This window comes from Sorex araneus, chromosome 4, assembly GCF_027595985.1.
Source record: "Sorex araneus isolate mSorAra2 chromosome 4, mSorAra2.pri, whole genome shotgun sequence".
NCBI classification, from domain to species: Eukaryota; Metazoa; Chordata; class Mammalia; order Eulipotyphla; family Soricidae; genus Sorex; species Sorex araneus.
The window spans coordinates 78,763,764-78,781,634 of NC_073305.1; the positions used below are offsets into that span (position 1 = coordinate 78,763,764).

At 40.7% G+C, this 17,871-nt stretch overlaps 1 protein-coding gene across 1 annotated transcript in view; it reads left to right on the top strand.

The window, feature by feature from the left end:
- CDC5L (cell division cycle 5 like) overlaps positions 1-17,871 on the top strand; it is a 55,027-nt gene that overhangs the window by 12,583 nt on the left and 24,573 nt on the right. Inside the window, exons 6-10 of the mRNA XM_004605833.2 lie at positions 6,789-7,007; positions 8,075-8,219; positions 10,513-10,701; positions 13,465-13,613; positions 16,399-16,561. Coding sequence (XP_004605890.1) covers positions 6,789-7,007; positions 8,075-8,219; positions 10,513-10,701; positions 13,465-13,613; positions 16,399-16,561 — 865 coding nt within the window. The remainder of the gene's footprint in view (positions 1-6,788; positions 7,008-8,074; positions 8,220-10,512; positions 10,702-13,464; positions 13,614-16,398; positions 16,562-17,871) is intronic.

Genomic DNA, 17,871 nt, shown 5'->3' on the forward strand with positions numbered 1-17,871 from the left:
ATAAAATGGTATCAAGTTATTTTTAAAATTTTTAAATTTTTTTAATGTAGGAGTGCGCTGTTTATTCAGCCATTGATTAAGCTGATTGAATTGGGCATGAACTCCACATTACTTTTTTTTTAATTTTAAATTTAAAAAATTTTTTAAAATTGGATATTTGTGAGATAGACCATTACAAAGCTGTTCATAATTGGGTTTCAGTCATACAGCGATCCAACACCCATCCCTCCACCAGGCACATTTCCCACCACCAATGTCCCTGTTTCTCCACCACCACCCCCCAACCCTCCCCCCCTCCCCCCAGCTTCCCTCTATAGGAGGCACTTTCCTTCTTGTTCTCTCCTTTCCCTTTTATGCATTATGGTTTGTAATACAGGTGCTAAGAGGTCATGGTATTTGTTCAGGGCATTTGGTATTTTTATTGGGATGGTAAGGCTCGAGTAGCTTTTCAGTTGGCTGGAAGCTTTGGGGTATGGATGTGACTGCTGAGGCTTCTGGAAGTACAGGGAGGTGGGGGGAGGTAGCTCATTCTGACTCCGAGAAAGCCTGGAGATTTTCAGTCACAAAACCCGCATACCAAAATTTTTAACAGATTGTATCTTGGTGAGGTCTGTCCTGAGACTGGAGTCAGGCCAGGGGTATGGTGGCGATTTTGGATTGTGGAAGCAAGCGGCTGCTTGGGTCTCTGCTTGGGTGGGCCACCCGAACAACCCACCCCTCTCCGATTTACCTCAGTCTGTTCAGCCATGTTTGGGTCCGACATTAATTATGGCTTTTGACCTCTTTCAAGATTTATCTATGGGTCTCTGAAATAAGGCCAGTAAATGAGCTTGTATAGCTGAGCCAGAGGTGGTTTGTGGGCGTGGCTCTCACATACCTAACTTTTGGCTGTTTAACTTCTTGGTAAACTTGCTCCAAGGTGTTGGGGTTCGGCCAGAGACACAGCAGTAATTTGGGGGTGTCAGGAACCCCGAAGGCACCATGTATCAAGTTTATACATGCTTGGTTTGCGGGTACCTCCAGTCTTGGGTGCTGGTGAGGAGGAGAACCATTCCTGATTATAGTAAATCCAGCATTGTGGGCTTGAGCTTAGCCAATAGAGCCACCCCAGCGGTGCATGGGGCCCATCAGGGCAGTAGCTGCTGTGTTGGGGTGCCATGCAGTGCCAGGGATTGGATCAGCCTTTCATGTTAATTTTTGGGAGGATTGTTGAATTTCCTGGATGTGTAGATTATTGGTTTTCAGTAAATTTGGGAAATAGCTATTACTACTTTAGATATTTTGTTCTCTTTTTTCTGCTCCTTTGACATTCTGTTGTGTATATTGGTGCAACAGTATCTTACATTCTCCTACTTTTCATTTAACATTTTCAGGTTTCATTCTTTTTTTCCTATTGGGATTATATAACCTTTACTGGTTTGTCTTAAGGTTCACTGATTTTTCTGTGTGTATCTGCTCTTGGACCTCTTTAGTAAAGTTTTCATTTTAGTTTTATATTTGTCAGTTTCAGAATTTTTATTTTAAAAATCTTCTTTGTTGATATTCTATTTGATGTAGAAATATCATTGTTTTTAACAATCCTTCTATAATCATTGTTTTTATTAGTAGCAAAATTGTACCCAGGGTTCACACATGCAGGACCAAGTGCTTTACTGATGAGATGCTCTCAGTCCCCTTCTTTTCTTCTTTGTCATCTGTCAGATATGATTACTTTGGAAGGCAGTTGCTTATCTTTTTTTTTCGATTTATGGGATATACTTTCTTTGTATGGCTCATAATTTTCTTTATAAGAAGCTGGACTCTGATTATTTATTGTTGCAGTTCTGGATTGAGTGTTCTTCCCAATCCCTTCCAGTTATTACTTTGTTTACATGTTTAGTGACTGGCTGGATTATTTTGGTGAAATCGGTTCCCTTCTTCCCCAGAAATATGAAACCTCTGATGTTGCAGCTCATGGGGTGTAGTTCTGGATATACCCACAGGCGTCATTCTGGGATGGTGTGGTTTTGGTGGGACTTGTCTTCTTTTCCTGGTTTTGCCCTACTGTTAAATCTACCAGTGTCATCTGATTGTTATATTCCCTTTTATCAGTAACTTGGGACTTAAATTCTTTTGATTTAGGTAGAAAGTTTTCAAGGGGGGGGGGCTGGAGTGATAGCACAGTGGGTAGGGCACTTGCCTTGCACATGGCCGACCCAGGTTCGAATCCCAGCATCCCATATGATCCCCTGAGCACCGCCAGGAGTAATTCCTGAGTGTAGAACCTGAGAATAACAGGAGTAACTCCTGTGCATCGCCAGGTGTGACACACACACACAAAAAAGAAAGTTTCCAAGGTATGATATTTGATAAGACCTCATGAGAATAAGTTTGATGGGAGGCCACCTATCACTCCATTTCTGACAAACTATGGGCCTACAGTTTAGTTTAAATATTCAGTGAATCTGTCAGTTTACCATAACTTGCGTTGTTTTTGGCTTGACCATCTCTTGTAATCAGTTCCAAATGAAGTCAGTTTGGGGAGAGATTTGAAGTTCTCTGTCCAGGGCTTTGTGTTGTTTTGGGGCCATGCCCAGCTGAGTGGTGCTCAGGAAACCATGCAATGCTTGGGTATCAGGTCTGGACCTCTTGCATGCAAAGTGTGTCAGCTCAGCTCAGTCCCTGAATTTCAGCTGTTTCTGGCTCCATGAGCTTAAATTTTTGCTACTTCCAATCACTTTTCACCTGAGAGATTTTTATGTGACCCCAGATTATAAAATAGGTATAGAAATAAAGGTGATTTTTTTTTTTTGGTTTGTTTTTTGGCTACACTAATGATACTCAGGGCTCACTCCTGACTCTGCACTCAGGGATCATTCCTGGCTAGGTTTGGGAGATCAAAGCTGGATTGGCAGCATTCTCCAGCTCCCAAATAAAGCTTGATAAGTATTTGTTTTTCTATTTTTCATTTGGTTTTTGGACCATACCTAGTGGTACTCAGGGCTTTGCTCTCACAGATCACTCTTGGTGGGATTTGGGGTGCTGGGGATTTAACCTGATTTGGCCATATGCAAGGCAAGCACCCTCAATAGTAATCAGTAATCTTTTCTCTTTTTTCAATTTTTTTAATTTAGTATTTGTGAGATGACAAAGATGTTCATGATTTGGTTTCAGTCATACAATGATCCAACACCCATCCCTCCACCAGTGTACATTTCCCACCACTAGTGTCCACCGTTTCCATCCCACCATTCCCCCAGTGTCCCCCTTTCCCCCACCTGCATCTGTGGCAGGCACTTTTCTTCTTTCTCTCTTTTTGTGTGTTATGGTTTGCAATACAGATACTAAGAGATACTAAGAGGTCATTGTGTTTGTTCAGAGCATTCAGTATTTTTATCAGGAAGGTAAGGCTGGAGTAGATTTTTTTAACTGGGTGGCAGCTTTGGGGTATGGATGTGACTGCCGATGCTTCCAGAAGTGCAGGGAATGGGGGTGAGGTAGCCCATCCTGACTCCTGAGAAAGCCTGGAGATTTTAGTCACAAAACCTGTATACCCAAGCTTTTAGCAGATTACCCTGGTGAATTCTGCCCAAGACGGTGAAGTCCGGCCGGGGGTATGGTGACAATTTTGGATTGTGGAAGCGAGTGGCTGCCGGGAGCTCTGCTTGGGTGGCACCAGTCTAACTTGTCCCCTGACCGCCCCTGCCTCCACCCCCCCATTTAATTTCTTGGGAAACCTTATCCTGAGTTGTTGGGGTCTGGCCAGAGGCACAGTGGCAATTTGGGGTATCAGGAAGCCCAAAGACACCATCAGGCTGCCCCGATGCATTTGCCCCGTGGGTACAGGTTGACCAGCTGGTGGCACCGCAGCCCTTCTGTTTTTCTTGGAAGTAATCTTTTAAGGCAAAACTTGAAAAAGTTACATGACCCCATAGGGAGTCATGGCCCACAGATTAAGAAACTATTCTCTGTTTTACTTCTAGTTTCTGATATGCTTGTCTGAGTGACACTGCTAATCTTGAAGTTAAATAGCATGGGCGTGGTGGGGTGGGGATGGGGGCCTTGGGGGTTGCAATTTTGTTCTTGGCTTGTCTCTCCCAGCATGGAAACTTTATCTCAGAAACTGGGTTAGGTTGTTGGGCCTCCTGTAGTCTCAGTATTTCCATTCCTAAGGTGGAATCTCTCTGTGAGCAGAAAGCGTTTGTTGGAACTTGGTTTTGCGGTGGGTATCTCGAAGCAGAGAGAAATACCATTGCCTTGCTCCTCACGTAGTGGAAACTGTTTAGGGAGCTGGGGGGTGGGGGGGAGAGTGCTCTGCATTCTTGGCTGCATCAGTGTGGCTTGGAGTTCCTGATGGGATGGTGGAAAGAGAGGAGTGGGTCTTGATTTATAGACCACAGACTTTTGTTTTTGGACCGCACTGGTACAGCTGTTGAAGTTTCATGCTTGGGGAGTGCTCCCAGAAGTGCTTGAGTCGGTCATGTGCTGGGGTTTGAACCTGGGGCTCAGGGGTGCAAAGCATGCACACTACCAGCTATCTCTCCCATTGGAAGTTTTACCAGGTTTTTGATCATTTGTTCTGGGATCAAATGCTGTCCTTAAGCATGTGAGGCATACTCTGTAGCTGATAAAGCCCCTTGTTAATAGGTTGTAGGTTTTTTTTTTTTTTTGGTGGGGTGAAATGGCTGGGAATCACTCTGGGACCACTCCTGGTGGTGTTGGGGGACCATATGGGGTGTTGGGAATTGAACCTAGGTCTGTTATGTGCAAGACTTACCCCGCTGTACTATTGCTCTGGCCCCAGTTTTTTAAATAACCTTTTCCATTGTATTTATTTCTTTATTGTCCTTTCTAGAGACTTATATTTGTTTTCAGTTATGATTTTTCAGTTTCATTGTTGGGTTAAATGTCTTTTAGGGCCTCCTCCTTATAGTTAGAATTGTTCCTATATACTTAATGTTGATTTTTTCCTATATACTGTTTTGTAACTTGATTCTTTTCTTCCCTTGATGTTGAAAATAACTTTTCTCATTAAATTACTAAAATTATAGAGCACTGTGAAAATACAAAGAAAAAATAAAAATCAAAGTGTAATTTCTAGTTGTTAATATTTATCACTGTTAACATTTTGGGGGAATCCTTTGCTAAATGAATATTCTTATAATTTTTTAAAAGTTTTTATTTTGGGGTGAGGGAGTTGTGCTCAGAGCTTACTCCTGGTACTGTTCTCAGGGATCATTCCTGGATGGAGCTTGGGGAGACCATCTGGGGTACCAGGGATCGAACCTTGGTTGGCTGCATGCAAAACAAATGCCCATTGCTGTACTGTCACTTTACCCTGATCCTTTTGTAATTTTTGCACTTAATAACATTTTATACACAACAGGGTGTCTTAAGCATGTTAGGTCGGGAGTCCCCTAGCACTGCCAGACTGAGTTCTTGGTAGTACTCAGTCTGGCAGTTCAGTGCTAGGGCCAGTGCATGATGGTGTTGGGGACAACCAGGGTCATGCTTGGTTGTGTTTGGGTGACCATGAGTACTGGGGGTTGTATGTTAGACTTTTGCATGCAGAGTATGTGCTTTGGCCCATTGAGCTATTTTTCTCCAGCTTCCGTTTTATTATTATTTTGATTTTGGGGCCATATTTGGCTCTGCGCTCAAGGAACCATATCTGGCAGTGCTAAGGGGACCATTCTTGGCACCTAGATTCGAACCAGGGTCATGGCCACAACTGCATGCTGGGCAAGTTCCTTAGCCATTGTATTCTACCTCTGGCCCATGCTTCAGAGTTTGTGAGTAAATAGTGCTGGAGGGCTGTGGAGATAGCACAGAGGACTGGAGAATGCCTGTTTCAAAGGCTCAGGGCTCTAGAGTTTGGAGTTTGGGCCCCATCATCACGTGGTCTTCCTTAGCAATGCTGGGTGTAGACCAGGTGGCCTCTAGCATTTTGGGGGAGTTTACTTGTTCCCACAACAACCCCCAACATAGAGCCATAATTATAAAATTCACTGTCACTGTCATCCCGTTGCTCATCGATTTGCTCGAGCAGGCACCAGTAACGTCTCCATTGTGAGACTTGTTACCAGTTTTGGCATATCGAATACGCCACGGGGAGTTTGCCAGGCTCTGCCGTGCGGGCAAGATATTCTTGGTAGCTTGCCAGGCTCTCTGAGAGGGGCGGAGGAATTGAACCCGGGTCTGTTTATATAATTATAAAATTAAAAATTCAAAATCATTGATCAATATTTCACATTTAGTACATTCCAGTATAGTGATGAGTTACAGGACCAGAGCCTGTAGTATAGGGATTTAAGGGCTGACCTTGGCTCTGAGCACAACACCAAATGTGGCCCCCAATCCTTCCTCCCTCCCCCATATCTGCAATATGGTGCCTACATATCTTTCTGTTTTTTTGTTTTGTTTTCAGTTGTTTTGGGACTATGTTTTGGATCGGTGTATGTGCACATGCATGTATGCACAGGGAGACTGATAATCAAACCCCAGTCCTGCACATAAAACATGCTCTACCAAGTGACAATATCCATCCACTGTGGACGTTTTTTTTTTTTTTTTTTTTATTGTTGGGTAATATCTGTCAGTATTCTGGAGCTGTTTGGAGCTGCAGATTGATATAGCATGTACATCATGCTACAGTTTTTTGTTTCATTTCCAGGGCCCCATTGAATGCACCTTTGTGATTTGAGGTGTTGGTTTGAATAAGTAGCTCTTCGTCATATGTTAGTTTCTTATCTCTTGGTTAATGATCCCTTCCCCATGGTACATGATTTTCTTATGTTCTTTTTCCTTAGGCGTCTTGCTGCTCTCCAAAAGAGGCGAGAACTTCGAGCAGCTGGCATAGAAATTCAGAAGAAAAGAAAAAAGAAGAGAGGAGTTGATTATAATGCTGAGATTCCATTTGAAAAAAAGCCTGCTCTTGGTTTCTATGATACTTCTGAAGAAAACTACCAGGCTCTTGATGCAGATTTCAGAAAGTTAAGACAGCAGGATCTTGATGGGGAACTAAGATCGTAAGTTGCTTTTCTGATTTTGAAAATGGAGATGTGTGGAGGGGATTTTATGAAGGACTAGGTGTTGTCCATGTTACATATTCTTATTATTTAGCACAATGAATGTAGCTTGCATATAGTTTTATTTAATTGCTTCACCTTTTGGGGGATTCCACTGGCCCTGTCTGTTGGATTTTAAACACAGAATAATGCTGTTTGCATTGCATCAGTAACATTTGAATTATTTATACTTGACTGAATCACAGCCAGAACATTTATGATCATAGTGTTCACCTGCTCATAGTTAGTAGTTTTACTAGTGGCCTGAATCTGCAAAAAAGGGCCTTCTCATTGTTATATTTTTTTTCTATTGGAAATTGAATCTCGGTTTACACAAGAAGAATTTAAAAAAATCATGACTATTTTAATATTATTTATTACACTTGACAGAATAATAAGTAATATATTTGTAAGTGATGTTTATTGGGATTTTTGCTTATTTATGTGAATTTTTAGGGTTTCTTCAGATCTTATATCTGAATATGTAGGGACACCCTTTTAGAATTATTAAAGAATTTTAATTTCTATTTCCTGACCCTTGTTTTTGTTGACATGAATTGCTACTAAGCAACAGATGTCAGCAACTGTAAAACAGGATTTTCCTAGATGTATACCATTGCATATATATATATATATATATATATTTTTTTTTTTTTTTTTGCTTTTTGGGTCACACCCGGCGATGCACAGGGGTTACTCCTGGCTCATGTACTCAGGAATTACTCCTGGGGCTCGGGGAACCATATGGGATGCTGGAAATCGAACCCGGGTCGGCCGCGTGCAAGGCAAACGCCCTACCCGCTGTGCTATTGCTCCAGCCCTACCCCTGCATATATTTCTTAAATGAGGACTATGTTTTATAGTAAAGCATTTGCTCTACCTGCTATATTATTGCTCTGGCTTCAATACTTTTAATATTAGAGCTTATATTAGTATGGATAATATTTTATTAATAGCATGTGGGATATTTCTGTCTTTTAATGTTACTGCCTGTATGTGACTTAAAAATCTTGATTTCTTTTTTATAGTGAAAAAGAAGGAAGAGATAGAAAAAAAGATAAGCAACATTTGAAAAGGAAAAAAGAATCTGATTTACCATCAGCTATTCTTCAAACTAGTGGTGTTTCTGAGTTTACTAAAAAGAGAAGCAAGTTAGTACTTCCTGCCCCTCAGGTAATATAGTTAAATTTTGAATTATCTGTTCAGCAACTATTTGGTGAACCTATAAGCCGGGCTTTTGATAACTGATGCCCTCAAGAATTTGAGTGTGAGATTTGAGTGTGGGACTCAGGGATGTAGCTTAGTGATAGGACTTTTCCTTTCTAGGTATGGGGATGCGAATTCCATCCCCGCATCTTTGTGCAGGACAATCCCACGGCACTTCCATACAGCTAAAGTGTATGACCCTCAACACTGCAGTCAAATCTAGGTGACCTCCAGTGGTTGCAGCAGCAGTTAAGGGAAATGGAAAAGCAAAAGGACCAGAGAAATAATAGCTCACTGGTCGAGTACATACTTTCAGTACAGGAGGCCCAGGGATGATCCTCAGCATTGCTTAGTCCCCCAACCATGGAGCCAGGAGTAGCCCCTGACCACTGCCAGATGTGGCCAAAACAAAACAGAAACCAAAAATTCGAAAAAGAAAAAAAACAAAAAATTGTTTCTCTAAAAAAATAGTTGTGGGGGTTGGTATTAGAAATTTAGCATAGGGGTTAGGGTGCATCCCCAGTCCCAGTGCCACATGACCTCCTGAGCATCACTTGGTGTGGTCTGGAATCTCCTGAATACCCTGGGATGACCTGCGTGGTCCCTGAGCAGCACCACATTCTTGGGCCCTAGCATTAACCAGCTGCTTGTGTTCTCTGGGAGTGGTTGCTGAACCCGAACCCCTGAGCACTGGAGCTTCCTCCAAAAATAACTGCAAAAAACAATAATCATCTCACACAATAATTAACAATAATAAATGAGCCACAAAAAGTCATTACGATGTGGTACGATAAAAGAGCAATGCTTCCATATAAGTCTTAAATGGCTTTTGTGATGATTAACTAAATAATAGCTCTTGGGAGGCTGTTAGGTTAGGACTCAAGGAGACCTTTGGCCTTTTGAGCAGGGTGGAAGTGTTGACTTTGTGCACTTCAAGATATTTTAAAGAGGATGTTACATTGTGTCATGCTTCTCTTTTTTGAAGCAGGTGTGAAACTAATGTGGGAGTTGTGAAGGGAGAAACTATCTTATTCTATATACTAATCTCAGATTGTTTCTTTGGCTTAATTATAGTTGCTCAGAAAATGGGGGTTTTGGATAAGTTGTTTTGAGTAGTACATATATGTAGACAGTTTCATGTGGGGAGGTTAGAAGAGAGTCTTTTCCTCAATGAGTGGTCTGTTGCATCAGCACAAGATTCTTATTTTTTTTTTGGTGGGGGGGCTTTTTGGGTCACACCCGCTGATGCACAGGGGTTATTCCTGGCTCTTTACTCAGAAATACTCCTGGCGGTGCTCGGGGGACCATATGGGGTGCTGAGAATCGAGCCCGGGTTGGCCTTACTGTGCTATCACTCCAGCCCCTACTGTGATTTCTTAAACTTAGATTTTCTTAATATTCCTTAGGGTACCTTGGTAAAGTTAAGGTGAAATTAAGATAATGGTATTTTTTTACTTAGTTTCTGTGTAATTTTTTTTTTTAAATTGGATCCTTACCATTGCCTCCCCCTCACATTGAAAATTTTGTGTAAACAGTTCTTATTTTACTAATTGAAAGAAATCATTATGGAAATGTACAATAACTGCAGGTTGGTACTATATTCCTCTGTGTGTCATATAGGGAAGTCTTTAAAACTTAAGGAAATTTTTGGAGCCAGAGAGAATGAACAGTGGCTAAGATGCTTGCCTTGCATGTAGCCAACACTGTTTTGATTTCCTGAACTGCATATGGTCCTTTGCATACTGCAGAAGTGACTCCTAAGTACAGAGTCAGGAGTAATCACTGAATACTACCTCATGGCCCTAACCGCCCCCTCCCCACCCCGAACAGGTAACAGTAACTAGTGGAAAATTTCAAATTCACAAAAGAGTAGTAATTAAACATTTATGTACTTTATAAAACTTCAGCGGTGAATCTTTCTGAAATATGAAATTATATTACCTCTGTTAAAATACTCCTTATTATGATGTTTTTTTTATTTTTTTATTAGTGATGAAAAATATGCACGCTTCATTTTTCTTCTTTTGTGAGAGGAAACTTTGAGCTACATTCAGCTGTTCTTAGTTATTATTCCTGTTTCTGTGTCAGCACCTGTTTGTGTTCTGGGTACAACATGTAGTGCCAAGGATTGATCCAGCCCTAGTTGGACTTGTAATATGCAAGCAATATGCATACTTGTAATATGCAAGTAATATATACGGCACTGTCTTTCCAGTTAATATTTTTTCATATTATGATGTTTTTTAAAATTTTCTTTTAGATTTCAGATGCAGAACTCCAGGAAGTTGTAAAAGTAGGTCAAGCAAGTGAAATTGCACGTCAGACTGCTGAGGAATCTGGCATAACAAACTCTGCTTCCAGTACCCTTTTGTCTGAGTACAATGTCACCAACAACAGCATTGCTCTTAGAACACCACGAACTCCAGCTTCCCAGGACAGAATTCTGCAGGTAAGCTGTCCTATTAGAGTATAGCTACAGCTTCAGTCTATTTTCCAGAATATTCTGAAGGGGGGCTGGGGAGGTAATGGGCTACAGTGCCTAGCCAGGATTTAGTCTCTGGCACCGTCATCACATGGGCCTGTGAGCACCCCTGGGAGTGAGTGCTGTGCACATGCCAGGGCTAGACCCCAACGTGACCACTAAGTGTGGCCCCAGAACAAAGACTAGAAAACCCTCAAACTCTCATAAAACAGATAAGTGTTACAAAGGAGTAAGTGGTTTTGTTTATTTTAGGAAGAACAGTTTGAAATTGTGTCCTAAATACAAGGGTCCTAGAGATCACTGTAGTAGGAAAACTAAGTCAGCAGACTCAGTAATTAGGTGGTTTTTGTTCTAACATTGTTTATTAAAATTTTTCTTGAAGCCAGCCCTTCTGTTTTCATTACTCTTTAGTAGTCATCATTAAGGCCTCGAATTTTTCATTTCGCCTTGTCTAAGCAGATCTGCCTTGTCAGTAATTAAAAATTTTTTTCTTGCATTTTTATACCTAGTTTGGCTGTTCTCAGTGCTGCTTCTCTTTCTAATAGGTGGGAGTATACAGTCCTGTGTGTTTTTAGGGCTCTGTGTGCCAGAGAAGAGCCAAACTTGACAGCATTCTTCAGTATTCTAGAACCCTTACCGCCCTTTACTCTGCTCAGTTAGAAAGAACATTGAGACCTTCATTGCTTTAGAGGCACCAAGACATCAGTTACAATTTTTCGTTTTTACTGTCTTAGTGTTTAGGCTTACTCTATGTGTATGTATGTGTGTGTGTGTGTGTGTGTGTATATATATATATATATATATATATATATACACACTCATTTTTATGAATTTTTTTCACCAGTGTTTTAACAGTTGGCTCTCTCCCTCTGCCTTTATTATGCTCTTTTTATCTTGGACTAGTTATATCATAAATTTCTGGTTTTATTCCTGGCTTACTTTATGTTTAAGTAAACTTCATTGCTGCGTCAAAAATCACCTTACTGAACAGTGCTTTTTCTTTGAGTTAATATTTATTATATTAATTTGCTTAAATTTCCTTGGGTGTGGGTAAGGTTCTTGACACCAGGCTTTTCTGTATCCTGAGCTGGCTGGTGTATTTGTAGAATTCTTTTTATTATTTTTGGGCCATACCTGGAGGTGTCCCATTGGTTCTTGGGGGAGCCATGTGGTGCCAGGGATTGAATCAGAACCTCCTTCATGCAAAGCATGCACTCTGCTCATCGAGCCATCTGGCCAGCCTCAATGGGGAATCCTTGATAGCGGTATTTTTAGTTTCTTTCCTCTTGAATTAACTAGACTCTCCAGAGAAGTAGCTTTCAGTTTCCTGTCTAAAAGCCTCAGGTGATAAACTTTTTTGGGAGTCTAGATGAGGAAGAATGTGTTGTACTTAGCTTAGCAAAAATTGCACACAGGACTTTGGTGGTGAATCACAATTCAGCATTCTTTTCATGAATAAAAATACGGAATAATGCAGTCAGTCTTGCTCTGCTGATCTTCACTTTAACTCCCAACTCTGGCTTAAAACATTTTACTATGCTCATGATTTCTATGGCTTAGGATTTCAGATAGGTCATAGAAGGAATGCCTTTGGCCTCAGAAGATAACTTGATTAATCAGGGTTGGAATCCTGTCTGCTGGCTGTGGGTAGGGGCTTCACCTGGGAATGTGGAGGAAATGAGCTCTGAGACGTACCTCACAGCTGCAGTGTGAGTGTTGTAGTGATAGGGTGGGAAGCCGTGTAATGACTTTGCCTTGGAGGCCAGGGTTGTCACCTCTGCTGCATTCTGTTACAGGTGAGTCACAGTCCACCTAGACTCAAGAGAGGGAGCATGGACCCTACCTCGTGCTAGAAGGATTATTAAGGTTGGATTCTAAGATGAGCATGTGAAATGAAAGATATGGCTGTGACTATCTCTGGAAAATAAACCTTTCACAGGCCCTGAGTTGGGGGATTAAAAATAGGATTTTTAGGTATGGTGATAATAGTGAATGGAAATTTACAGTGAGGGACTCAGGAGTCTGTAGTCCTGCCTAAGTCAGGCAAGATTTTGGAAAGGAACTTCCCCTCATGAGTTTTCTTGTGAGGGCCACAGGTCAGTTAGTAGTGTCTTAACTTTTCAGTTGAGAGACTGAGATTCAGAGACGCTAGTGAAGATGAGACACAGAGTTGGTGATAACAAAGCAAGACTAAAGTTTAAGTGTTTTGACATTTAGTCTAAACTGGGATAGGGAAAGTTGAGGGGAATTGACACAGGTAATAGAAAGTTTGGGGTAATGGTAGTTTGATAAGGTCACATGAAAGCATTTTTTTTTTTCTCCTTTTGGTCTGCATCTGGCTGTGCTCAGGGCATACTCCTGGCTCTGTGCTCAGAGATCACTCTGGGGTTTGGGGAACCATATGCAGTGCCAGGGGTTGAATTAAGGCTTGCCATGTGCAAGGCAAGCACCCCATCTGCAGTACTATCTTTCTGGTCCCCACAAAAACATTTCTTAATATTTTAGAATGTGTCCCAAAACTTTTGGCATGATATGTTAAGTTGGTAGGAAAAATGAAAGTAGTGAATTTTGCCAGGCTTCTTGGTTTTCATTGAGTATTGTACATAAGTACATAAGAATGCTGCATTTCTGAATTCTAAGATTTTATAAAGTAGGACCAGAAGAGAGTATTTTGTTATCCTGTGTGAAGCTGTTAAAGCACACTTTTTTGCTTTCTTGTTAACCAACCAGGAAGCGCAAAACCTCATGGCCCTAACCAATGTGGACACCCCATTGAAAGGTGGACTTAACACCCCTTTGCATGAAAGTGACTTCTCAGGTGTGACACCACAGCGGCAAGTTGTACAGACTCCAAACACGGTTCTTTCTACCCCATTCAGGTATTGTAAATACATATTTCTCTTTCAGAAAAATTTAAATGCAAGGACGTGGACAACTTTTTAAATTACTATTGGTGATAGAGAATGAACGTAAATGATAAAGTTGCTTTTTTGCATTTTGGTGTTGGGGGGGGTACCATACACACTGTATTGTCTCACTGGCTCCTTTGCTTTCTTCTTACTCATAATAACATCTGTAGCCTGGAAGCGGGTAATTATTATTTGGGTTATTTAGAGCTTTCCTAATCTGCTCCCCCCCCCACACACACGTTCAGATACCCTGTAACTTAATTTTATTTTATTTTTATTATTTCTTGTTTTGTTTTTGCTTTTTGGGTCACACTTGGAGCTTTCCTAATCTGCCCCCCACACACACACGTGTTCAGATACCCTGTAACTTAATTTTATTTTATTTTTATTATTTTTTGTATTGTGTTTGCTTTTTGGGTCATACCAGTGATGCTCAGGGGTTACTCATGGTTCTGCACTCAGGAATTACCCCTGCAGATGCTGAGGAGACCATATGGGATGCCGGAGATTGATCTGAAGCAAGGCAAACATCCTCCTTGGTATAGCATCACTTTGGCCCCCTCTGTAATCTAATTTTAAAGAGGGAACCCACCCACTCTTAATGATCATTTGGTGAATTTTACAAAAAATATTTCCTTTTCATACATACATTACTATTGCTTCTCTCCAACAGTTCATTATAAAAATTTCTAGCATGAGAATTTCTAGTTGAGAGAATAAGATGAACATTCTATACCTACTGCTAAGGTTCTACAGTTGTTAGTATTTTACTGTAATTGCTGAATTACATATTTATCCATCCATCTTATTTTTTAAAATGCATTGCAAAATAAATTGCAGGTATCAGTTGACTTTACTCCTTATCACTTCTTTGTATGAATTATTCACTATAAAGTTTAGAATTCTGTATTTGTTACTTTATTTTTGAAAGTTTAGTTAACTTTTATTTCATAACTATTTATTTCACAGTGTTCTTTAAGTAAATATTATGGTTTTAAAGAATTTTAAAAATATAAATGTGACATAAGCAAATTAAGACTGAATTTGAATTTTGAAAGATTGGAAATAATCTGGGCCTTGCTTTAAGTTTTAAAATATGAGGTTATGTATTCTTGGTTGTTGAGTGAACATTTCAGACTTGAAGTGGTATATGAAGCAGGATCAAGAAATATTGACTGACAGCCATAGGCTGGAGTGGTTGTATAGTGGGTAGGGTGCTTGCCTTGTACACAGTTGATCTGGGTTTGATCCCTAGCATCCTCTATGATCCCCTGAGCCCTGCCAGGAGTGACCCCTGACTATATAGCCAGGAGTAAGCCCTGAGCACTGCTGGATGTGACCCTCAAACCAAAAATAAAACCAACCCAAAAGATTGACAACCAAGGGGCTGGAGTGATAGCACAGCAGGTAGGGCGCTTGCCTTGCATGCGGCTGACCCGGGTTCGATCCCCAGCATCCCATATGGTCCCCTGAGCAACGCCAGGGGTAGTTCCTGAGTGCAGAGTCAGTGACCCCTGTGCATTGCCAGGTGTGACCCAAAAAGAAAAAAAAAAAACAAATAAAAAGATTGACAACCAAATCCTTGTGTAGTTTCTTGTTTGTAAGAGAGTGTAATCTCTCTTTTTCTGTGTGTATCTTATCTTTTAGCTAGATTGTAAGCTCCTTGGGGGCAGGGATCATGTGCTAAACCATAATGTTTCTATGTCAGTTCTTGTCTGGCATTACCATCTGTCTGTTTGGAATACAGTCAAAATAGAAGAAGTAGTGATCAAATAGAGAAAAGGCTTAGAATCAAAAGTATAAGTTGAAGTCTCTGAACTTCTCTATTTTTTGTTGTTGAAGGGACTACTTCTGGTGGTTCTTGGGAACCTATAAAATGCTGGAGATTGAACCTAGGACCTCATACTTACAAAGCATATGCTAGATATACCACTTGAACTATATCCTGGCCTATGAAATTCTTTTATGTGGGGTGGAGGGGGGAGAAGGGGACACAACAGCACAGGATGCTGTGCTCAGGACTTAACTCTGTGTCTGTGCTCAGGGATCACTTTGGCAGGGCTCAAGGACCATATGCCAAACCTGGGTTGGCTATGCACAAGATACTCACCTTGTGCTTTAACTACTTTATTCTCCAACCTATGAACTTGCATATTTTGTTTTTGTACCATACCTGGTGGTTCCCAGGGCTTACTCCTTGCTCTGTGCTCAGGGATCACACCTGGTGAGGCTTGGAAGACTGTATGGAGTACTAGAATGGAATCTCTGTTGGCTCTCTTACAAACAAGAAACTACACAAGGATTTGGTTGTCAATCTTTTTATTTTTTTATTATTATTTTTTTTTTGGGTCACACCTGGTGATGCACAGGGGTCACTCCTGGCTCTGCACTCAGGAACATGGGATGCTGGGGATCGAACCCGGGTCGGCCGCATGCAAGACAAACGCCCTACCCACTCTGCTATCGCTCCAGCCCCTGTATTATGTTTTTAGCTTCCTTAATGTGTTGAGAAAGTTGAAATGATGTTTGGTGAACCTAGTTTAGGAAGCAAGAATATATTAGCTGTAATGACTATTTGAAATAGTATGAAAGTACTATGAAATTGTATGAAAGTACTAAACGAGCTTAAAACCAGGAAGAGAGAATATTTGGAGTCTTTCTCAAATGCTCCGTGTAAAATAGTGTTTTTGAAAATATTTGCTTGTACAATCCGAATAAAAGTGGCACTTGTATTAATTGGAATCTGTCTTATTAGAACTCCTTCTCAAGGTTCTGAAGGGCTTACTCCTCGCAGTGGAACAACTCCCAAACCAGTTATTAACTCCACCCCTGGAAGAACTCCTCTTAGAGACAAGTTAAACATTAATCCTGAGGATGGAATGGCAGACTACAGTGATCCCTCTTACGTGAAGCAGATGGTATTTATCAGTTCCTCTTTAATACTATTTTTTTTTTTAAGCTTTTTGGATCACCTGGCGATGCACAGGAGTCACTCCTGGCTCTGCACTCAGGAATTACGCCTGGCAGTGCTCAGGGGACCATATGGGATGCTGGGAATCAAACCTGGGTCAGCTGTATGCAAGGCAAATGCCCTACCTGCTGTACTATCGCTCCAGCCCCAATACTATTTTTTCTTTTATATTGGGTATCAAATTAAAAATTTCCCCCTTACTAGTACATTACTTACCTTAAGAATCTCTACTTCTATGGATGCCACAAAAGTTAAGTGCAAATCTTGAGAAGGGGAATGATTTGTATTTTTAAAAATTTAATATTGTTATGAAGTCGTCCACAATAATTACATTTAATATTCAAACACCAATCCCACCACATTACACCTTCCTGCTATCGTATTTTGAATATTTCTGTCCCGCTCCCCAAACCCTGCCACCAGAGTTGAACCGAACTAATTTATTTTTATTGCTTGTTATGAATAATTCGCTAAAAATGATCCAAAAAAGTTTTAGAGGTGAGTGAAGATTGTTCTATTTCACCTAGGAGCTGTTAAGCCCTTCTGTAAGAGATTAGTAACATATTGTTAGAGGTTGAGCCTTGTGCTTTTATATGCATATATACATATACGTATATGTACATATATATTTCCCCCTAAGATTGGTTGCCTTCTTACTTTTAACCCCATCAAATGTGTGCGCTATTCTTGGTATATCAGTGGTGTAAAGTATGAGATGACTGCTGCATTTGCAGCTGTGAGTTCCAGGAATAGATTCACTCCTTGGTGAGGCTCATCTGAGTGTGTGGAGATCGGCCGTGAGCATGGCGGTGATTGAGGTCTGGAGGTTTTCGGCTGCTGGGACTGACTCTGTTGAGGTGGGGAGGGGAACTCACCCACCCCCTTTCAGGTTGCCCTTGATGAAACAAACAACCTGGCATGGGGTTTGGAGGCATCTCTGTGTAGTTTGATTTGTATTTTTAAACCTACAGTTTTTTTCAATGTTTGAATATGATTGTACTGAAAATAATACTCCTTTTGCATCCTTGGTGTTTTACTTTTTAAAATTTTGTTTTAAAATTGGTACCTTTGAGTAATAATAAATTTTTACTATTTCTGTAAAAGTTTGAGTTTCAGATGTCTCATTAATTAGAATTTAAACCTGATTTCTTTTTTTTATATACCTTTGGGAGAATCTAGATCTCAAAGCCACGTTAACTTGATGCTTACTGTTTATTGCATTAACGTTATGTGTTTTGCAAGGTTTATTTTTGATAT